At 65.4% G+C, this 8350-nt stretch overlaps 2 protein-coding genes across 4 annotated transcripts in view; both read left to right on the forward strand.

Annotated features, from left to right (window-relative positions):
- The window catches only part of MGRN1 (mahogunin ring finger 1), a 48993-nt gene extending 44379 nt beyond the window's left edge, over positions 1-4614 (forward strand). For 2 of the 3 annotated variants that reach the window (XM_058815799.1, XM_058815800.1), the window contains 5 exons: positions 444-667; positions 1665-1788; positions 2252-2297; positions 2883-2987; positions 3987-4614. In XM_058815799.1, coding sequence (XP_058671782.1) covers positions 444-667; positions 1665-1788; positions 2252-2297; positions 2883-2987; positions 3987-4099 — 612 coding nt within the window. In that variant the 3' untranslated portion in view covers positions 4100-4614. Of the gene's footprint in view, positions 1-443; positions 668-1664; positions 1789-2251; positions 2298-2882; positions 2988-3473; positions 3519-3986 lie in introns of all 3 variants that reach the window. The other variant, XM_058815801.1, reaches the window with a different exon arrangement.
- Positions 4615-5081: 467 nt separating this feature from the next.
- On the forward strand, positions 5082-7874 carry NUDT16L1 (nudix hydrolase 16 like 1). The gene is made up of 3 exons (XM_058815742.1): positions 5082-5314; positions 5728-5988; positions 6916-7874. Exons 1-3 carry the CDS (start codon positions 5090-5092, stop codon positions 7315-7317), a joined length of 888 nt encoding a protein of 295 aa, XP_058671725.1. The 5' UTR covers positions 5082-5089; the 3' UTR covers positions 7318-7874.
- Positions 7875-8350: the final 476 nt, after the last annotated feature.

The raw sequence follows: 8350 nt of genomic DNA on the forward strand, positions 1-8350 counted from the left end.
TGGGGTAGGTTCAAGAACCATCTCTCAGCTGCGGCATACAAGCTCCCCTCCTTCAGCTCTGCCTTGGTGCACTGGTGGTGCTGTGAAACAGCTGCATGTTCCATGCCTGGGAGCACAAGTGGGATGCTCACTGAGCTGGAAGGGTCTCTGAACCACTGGAGGAACTTTCAGGGGAGAAAAAAAATCCAAACATATTTTATAGCAGCTTTTTAGGAGCCTGCTGCCTCGCCCTCCTTGCCCAGCTCTTGAAAGCACATCAGGGGGATGCCCAATCTCTCAAGCACTGCTCTGGGAACTTGCCTGGAGCATCACCAGCATTCCCTGAGGGGATTTTGTGGCTGTGCAGGCAAGGAGCCGAGGTGGCTGTATGGATGGGCTGCCTGGGGAGCAGGGGGCTTCCATCCTGTGATATTTCCCTAACATCCCCCTGTTTCTCACTGCAGAGCTCTGACAACATCCCCGCAGGCTACGAGCCCATCTCGCTGCTGGAGGCGCTCAACGGGCTGCGCTCAGTGTCGCCCTCGCTGCCCTCGGCGCCGCTCTACGACGAGATCTCCTACTCGGGGGTGGTGGATGGCGTGGCCCCGGCCAGCCGCCCCCTCGCGGCCATGGACAGAGCCCTGGAGGCTGCCCACCAAAAGGGCAAGCGCAGCAAGTCCCCAGACAGGTCAGCAGGGCATGGGGCCACTCCTCCTGCAGGCCCTGAGGCTTGGTGGCCACAGAACTGAGAGCCAGGAGAGGGCTCTGGCTGGTCACTGCTAGCACAGCTAACCCAGAGTTTAGGAGGACAGCAGGTACTTGTGCCAGGGAGGGAACTGGGATATTGTCCCTGTGTTCAACCTGAGGTTACAGCTTGTATCTCCTAAGAGTCTCCCTCTGTCACCAAAAGAAAGAGGATTTTTAACGAGGAGAATTTAATCATAGAATCACAAAATGGTTTGCATTGGGAAGGGCCATAAACCTCATCTCATTACAACTCCCCTCTGTGGACAGACAACTTCCACTATCCCAGGTGGCTCCAAGCTGTCTCTGGCCTGGCCTTGGACACTTGCAGGGATGGAGCAGCCACAGCTGCTCTGGGCAACCTGTGCCAGGGCCTCACCACCCCCACAGCAAAGACTTCAGATGGAAATGTCTCCTTCCCAATGCACTTAGTCCTAGAATTTACATTTGATGTCCAAACCTTAGTGGATTTCAGCTTTCCATGGAGCTCCTCAGGAGCAAAGGAATGGGGAGAGGAGTGACCTGGATTTCAGAGCACAAAGTGCTGAATGGAGATCCTGTAGTTCTTGTCTGAAGGCTCTTCTCTTGGCCCTGTGATGGAGGGGTTGGGTGAGGATATGGGGCTGTTCACATCAGATCAGACTGGGTTTGTTCCTGGCACTCCTCACTGTGCTCCAGCCCAGATTTTCACCTGGGAAGGGAGCCCTGAAAGTGTGAGGAGCAGCGTGGGACCTGGGCTCTTGTTGCTGTGCTGGAGTTTGGCACCTCTTGGCTCTGTTCCACCCTGCTGCTGTTCTCCATGTGGCCAGCACTGGAGGCCCTGGTGAATCCAGCTCCCCAGTCTGAGCTGCTGCTCATGAGAGTTGGCTTGTGCTGCCCCCAAATCCTCCAGGCCCCAGGGTGCTGGGAACTCCCTGCAAATGGAGTTTCTCTTGCTGCAGCACACTACGGTCTCCCTCATCCCCGATCCACGAGGAGGATGAGGAGAAGCTCTCCGAGGACTCTGACTCGCAGGCGGTGCTGAGCGGGGGCGAGCTGGTCCTGAGGGAAACCAGCTCTCCAGAGGTGAGTGTGTGCTCTGCTGGGGGGGCTTCTGAGACACAGCTCTGCTGGGGGGCTGCTGGGACATGGAAGTGCCTCCTGAAGGACCATTGCCCTGAGCCAAGAGTCTTGGCTGCCTTGTTTACCCCTAAGGCTCCATGGGGAAGGATGTAGCCACTCCCTGTGCTCCTGGCACCTCTTTGGGAGTGGAAAACCACTCAGCTGGAGCCATGGCAGAGCTGACCTTCCCCAGCATCCTGGGCAAGCCCTGCAGTGTTTGGGGCAGGGGTGGGAGCTGGGCATTAGGAGCTTGCAGTGCCCAGCCCTCCATCCCAGCCTGTGGTGCTGCAGCACTGGGGCAGCCCCCTGCTCCTGCTCTGGAACAAGCCCTGGCCCCAAGCACAGCTCCCTGGAGGAAGCCAGAGCAGGAGAATGGCACAGCAAAGGCTCCAGCTGCAGAAATAACCTGTGCTGTCCCTCCTTACAGAGCGTGGCAGGGGAGGAGATGGAGGAGGCCTCATCGGTGCAGCAGGGTAGGTGTGGCTGCAGCCAGACCTTGGCTCGGTGTTCAGGGCTGTTGTGGTGGGACAGAGACAACTGGGGAATGAACAAATGAGCTCAGAACCATCCAGCCCCCTAAGTCCATCTCTGGGGCTCTGTTCTTCACCAGGGAAGGGTGCAGGGTCTTTTCTTGGAGGTGAGGGAGCAAAATCTACAGGTCTCCCTGGTTTATTTGCCAAGCATCCCACCTTACTCTGAGCTTTACTCGAGCAGAGCTTTCCATGCCATGAGCTTTCTTTGCACTACTGGGGACACCACTGGGGTCCTGACGAGAGCACATCCACTGTACTGGGCACACCGGATGGGTCTCTGGTCCTTGGGGTGGGTCTGTGGTGCTCAGTCAGCACCCAGAGGGGACAAGGATGGGGTGGCAGAGGAGTGATGGGCAGCTTTGTGGCACTGTGACCCGGGCCAGTGTCACCAGCACTCCTGGCACATCAGTGGGGCTGGGGGGGGGGCCTGGGGAGCTTCCTCACATCAAGACCTCGACGCCCCCTGGCCATAAGCACCCTGGTCCGTACTGGGGGCTGAGGGGCCGCGCTCTGGGCTGGTTCCAGGGAGCCGCCCGCCCTCGGTGGAGGACGTGCTGCAGGACGGCGGCTGCGAGAGCCGGAGCCTGACGCGCTCCGAGAGCGACGCCCCGGTCGATGTGTTCCTGCCAGGTAACGGCCGCGCCGTTGGGGCCGGGGCTGCCCCGGGGCCGGGCTCTGTGCAGCCGTGCCCCACAGCCCTGGCATGGGATGGAACGGGTCTGGAACGCTCCTGCACCAACAGGGGGCAGGGTGGGCGGTGGGCAAGGGGGGCTTACACAGAGGTGACTTGGCCCCTTTCTCTCTCCTCCTCCCTCACCCTCGTGTCTCTGTCCTTCCCCTCCTTTCTCCTCTTTGGGCCACAGCTGCTCCCAAGCACAGCTCTGTGTGACAAAGGCCCCCTGTGTGCTTTGGGGTGAGGGAGGGGAGCGCTCTGGGCCAGCAGCTGGGGGCTGGGGCAGTGTTGTCAGGCAGGGAGGGTCCCAGGGTGCCGTGGCCTCACCTCTGACTGTTGTCGTTGCAGCCTGTTTTCTTCCGTAGAGTCGCAGTCTGTTCTGAGTTACCTCTCTAATGTCTCCTTCCCTCTCTGTCTGCCTTCCTCCCTCCTGTCTTGGGCAGCACTTGGTCCTGATTCCTGCTCTGTTGGTATAGAGGAGTAAGCTGGTACGTTTCTCATTCTTCTTATGCATCCCTGTAGTGTGGGGCAGCAGGGCCCTGCTGGGAGTGCTGGCAGAGAGCAGGGACAGGGCTGGCCCTGGCCCTGGCAACAGGGAAGGAGGGGCAGCAAACCAGCCAGGCTGCACCGCTGCCTCTGTCCTCGCTGCCTTCCCATTCCTGGCACAGCATTCCTGCTGCCCCTGAGTGCCAGGACACCAGACCGGGCAGCAGAAACCCCTCTCTGCTGGTTTGTGCTGAGTGAGGGCTCTGCTGCCTCCTGGGCACCACCAACATCCAGGCCCTGCTGGCATCTCCCAGGCCGTGGCAGTGTCCCCCCTCAGTGTCCTGTGTCACTCAGCCTGCAGCTGAGGGGACGAGCGGCTGGCTCCAGCCCCATCTCCCGTGCCCAGTGCAGGGAGGGAGGGATGGCAGAGCCCTCCCATTGCCGGCCCTGAACTCCCTGTCCTCACCCAGGCTCGTCCGACTTCACCAAGACGCTCCCCGTCCGCGGCACCGGCAGCCCCACGCAGCCCCTTCTCTTCGAGCAGACCCGTCTGCACCTGGAGGACGAGCAGAGCCTTTCGTGAGCGGGCCGGGCCCTGCCCCGGGTGCCGCCGGGCCCGCCGGGCGCTCCGCGACCAGCGCGGGGTGTCCGTGGCACGGACGCGCGTTCGGCACAGCCTGTGCATGTTTGCTGGCGGTGGGTAGGGGCTGCTGTCGTGTTTGTCCGTGGGAGGTGTCCGTGGAGCCGGGGCGGGGATTGGGGTCCGAGTCGCGGATGAAGGACACTACGATGTATATTTTGTACTTACCGAGCACAGCCCTTTGCTGTCACTGCCCTGTACATAGCTGTGGCCCTCCCCGCCTTGCCGGGCCGCAGGGCTCCGCGGCACCGGGGGAGTGCGGGGTCAGCCCCGGCCCGGCCCGAGGCAGTCGCGGGGGGACGGGGGGGTCAGTCCCGTCCCGGCCCGTTCGGGGTGACCCCCGCGCCCCCCGTTCCCGCAGAGCCCGGCGCTGCCCACGCCGTGTGCCTTGTTCTGCTTCTGCGGGGGGTCCCGGGGCGCGTCCCACCCCCCTCCCCGTCTATGTTTGTAGTAATAAACCCGTGGAGCAGCCACGCGAGTCCGTGTGCACCGGGGGGAGCGGGGGGCTCGGGCCGGGGGCGGGGGGAGCGGCTGGGGCGGGGCCAAAGGACGGGGGCGGGGCTTGGCGCGGAGGGGCGTGGCCAAGGCATCGCAGGAGTGCTCGTTCGTTCCCGCCCCCGCCTCCTTCCCGGCATGCCCTTCGGCGCCCCGCCTTCCCTCTGCGCTTCGCTGCGATTGGCTGCGCGCGCCGCCGGCCCCCGCGCGCGGCGCTGCCCTAATGAGGCGAGCGGCGCGCGCAGCCTGCCCGCCCCTAATTGACCGCCCGCCGCCTGCCCCGCCTCTGGCGCGCGCGGCGATTGGCGGACGCCCCCGAGAGCCCATTGGCTCTGCGGCGCGCGGCGCGCTCCCATTGGCCGAGGCGGGCGGCGGTCCCGCCCCCGCGGCGTCGTGGGCGCGGCGCGTGCGCGGAGCGGGCGGCGGTGGCGCGAGGCGATGGCGGCCGTGGGGACGATGGCGGCCATGGGCCCGCTGCCCACCATGGGCGCGCTGCCGCCCCTGCCCACTCTCGGCGTACCCGGCGTGCCCGAGCTCAAACCGCTGACGCGCTACGACGCGATGCGGCTCGGCCCGGGCTGGAGCCACTCGTGCCACGCCATGCTATACGCGCCCAACCCGGGCATGCTGTTCGGCCGCATCCCGCTGCGCTACGCCGTGCTGGTGAGGGGGGGCGAGGCCGCGCCAGGCCGGGGCCGGGAGCAGGGCGGCGGCGGGCGGGCCCTCGGGATGGGTCGGGGCCCACGGGGCTGGGTCGGGCCGCGGGCTCCGGGGGCGGCGGGCTGAGGGGCGGTGGCTCCGCGGTAGTTCCCGTTCAGGGCGGTAGAATCAGGCTGGGCCCGAGCCCGGGGGGGAGCCCCCGGGCCCGCGGCCTTGTGCGGCCGGGGCGCGGAGCCCCGACTGCCGGGCCGCTGTCGGTGAATGGTCCTGGATGCGCCGGAGCCGGCAGTGCCGCGACGGAGCGGCCGCGACGCCTCCCGCGCTCCTCCGGCTCCTCCGGAGGCCCCCGTGACGCCCCCTCGCCCCCCGCCGGGGGCCGCGCCGTGCCCCATTAACACCCTGCGCCTCTATTGCAGATGCAGATGCGATTTGACGGACTGCTGGGCTTTCCCGGGGGGTTCGTGGATCGCCGTTACTGGTCCCTGGAGGACGGTCTGAATCGGGTGCTGGGCTTGGGTTTAGGCTGTGTGCGCCTGACGGAAGCTGACTATCTGTGCTCGCACCTGACAGAGGGGCCACATCGCGTGGTGGCACACTTCTACGCCAGGCAGCTCACCCTGGAGGAGCTGCACACCATCGAGATCAGCGCGGTGCATTCCCGAGACCACGGGATGGAGGTGGGACACCCGGGAGGGGTGTGCGAGCTCTCACTTAGCCCAGGGAAGGCGCCGCTTCCCTCCTGGGTCTGCCGGGCTGCCCTGGCCAGCCCGGCCGGGGAATGCACCGCAGGTAGAGCTGCCGACGGCAGGTGCCCGCACCGCCCGTGGCATCGGCGTTAGGGACCGTGGCCGGGGTCTGCCGCAGGCTCCAGAGCGTAGTGAGCTTGAGCTCCAGCTTTTCCCGGTGTCCACCCACGCAGGGATGAGCCCCGTGTTACCGCTCGGCCTCAGGATGTGGGCGAGGGCCGTTTGCAGCCGGGGGGATCTGCCCCTGCCCCGGGCCGAGTGCCCCGGACTGGACCGTGACCTCGGTTGGTGATGTCGCTGTGACCCGAGTTCCTCCCCTGCGGGGGCGCCTTCCTGCTCGCGGGCAGCCAGGTCCGGCTGGTGGCCGGGGCAGAGCGGGAGAGCCAGGGCCTCCCCCCGCGCCCCCGCGGCGCTCGGTGGGTGTCGGCAGCCGGGCGAGCCACAGAGGCGGCGGGCTCTGGGTTGTGGCCTGGTAGAGGGGCACTCGTGGGTCGGCCGTGGTGTCCCCACCACGCAGGGCACGGCTGGAGGGGCAAACGGGACTCCCCATAGTGGCATGGGGCAGCGGGATCCCTCCAAAGGGGCAGCAGGGGGAGCAGAGCCAGGGCTGGGCTGAGGGGCTGGGCAGGGAGAGCAGGGCCCAGGGGGTTTGGGAAAAGGCAATGAAGGAACTCAGGGGGCTGAGGGCAGCAAGGGCAGGGCTGGTGTGGGAGGGAGAGCAGGACCTGGCACAGGGGCAGGGCGAGCCTGGGCCGAGGGCTGGCGGGCACTGGGTGCGGGTGTGGGGCAGAGGGGATGTGGGGCAGGGGGGGCTGGTGCTGCTGTGGCCCCTGCTGAGCTGTGCCCGTGCTGTTGCAGGTGATGGGCATGGTCCGTGTGCCCCTCTACACCCAGAAGGATCGCATGGGCGGGCTGCCCAACTTCCTGGCCAACTCCTTCGTAGGAACGGCCAAGTTCCAGCTCCTCTTTGCCCTGAAGATCCTGAACATGGTGCCGGAGGAGAAGCTGGCCGAGGCCGTGGCTGCCACGCAGAGGCCGAAGAAGGGGGCCATCGACCACGGCGGAGGGGCAGCGGGACACCACCACCACAAGGCGGGCAACGAGCTGGCTAGAGCGGGCAATGAGCTGGGAGAGAGGGCAGAGCACCCGGGCATGCTGCACGGGGGGGCTGAGCAGCACCTGGTGGGGCTGGAGGGCGATGCCGAGGCGCTGGAGCAGGTGGGGCTGGGCGCTGACGAGCAGGGCGAGGGCATGGAGTGACGGCGCCGCCTTGGCGCTCCATTAGAAGGGGGTGAGCTGAGAGACTTCTAACTTTGCGACCCGTGGCTGGCTGCAGTGCTGCCCACGAGATCCCACTGCCCAGCCGGGAGGGGTTGGGTTTGTCTAAAGCAGGGAAAAGCGATTTTATTTTTATGGCCATTAAACTCTTAGCGAGCTTCCCAGATCAACCTGCACAGCCCCTGCAGAGAGAGTTCATGTGCTTATGTGAGGGCGCCAGAGCCTTAGAATAACGCTTTGATTTCAGGGACACACTGCTGCTGTCAGGTCCCCCTTTCATTTGTAAGGAACAAAACATCCAATTTTTTAAATGCCCCGTCTCGACTTGGACGTGGCTGTGTTGGCACCGGGCACAGCTGAGGCCTGGGGCTTCTGGTCAAGCACCTCTGCCCATGTCAGTGGCCAGGCTCCCGCTTGGGGTGCTGGCACAGTGGGGCAGCCGTGCCATGAATTCCCTCTGGGGCGTTGGGGATGTGGGTCCCTACCTGGAGATCTGTGGGAGCAGGAAAGTGGAATAAATGGCTTTGCTGAAAGTTTAACACTCGGGATCATTCTTGGGGGCTGGAGCAGAGCCCGTGGTGACCCAGAGCTGGGGAGGTGCAGGGTGGGGAGCACAGAGGGCAGAGGTGAGGGGCTGCAGCTGGGGCTAGCTCAGGGGCTGCACTACTACAGCCCTTCGGGGTTTGGGTTGCTCTAGAAGGGTTTGTGCTCCCCAGGGCTCCAGGCAGGGCTGGGAGCAGTTCTGTCCCAGGTGCAGGAGCACCTCCCCAGCACGGGCTGTGCCTGGGGGGGCTCAGTCCTGGCTGGAGTGGGCACAGCCAGCGAGGGGCCCAGTGCTGCAGCTGCACAGGGCTACAAGGCAAACCCAGCCATGCTGCAGGCTCAGCCCTGCTGGAGCTGCTGCCCTTTCCCTGTCCCCCCTCCTCTCCCTGCAGCTCCCCCAGGATCCCCCAGCCCCACAGCAAAGGGTCTGTGCTCACCCTGCCCTGGGGCAGAGCACAGGCAGCTGGCCAGA

This window comes from Ammospiza caudacuta, chromosome 17 (assembly GCF_027887145.1).
Source record: "Ammospiza caudacuta isolate bAmmCau1 chromosome 17, bAmmCau1.pri, whole genome shotgun sequence".
NCBI classification, from domain to species: Eukaryota; Metazoa; Chordata; class Aves; order Passeriformes; family Passerellidae; genus Ammospiza; species Ammospiza caudacuta.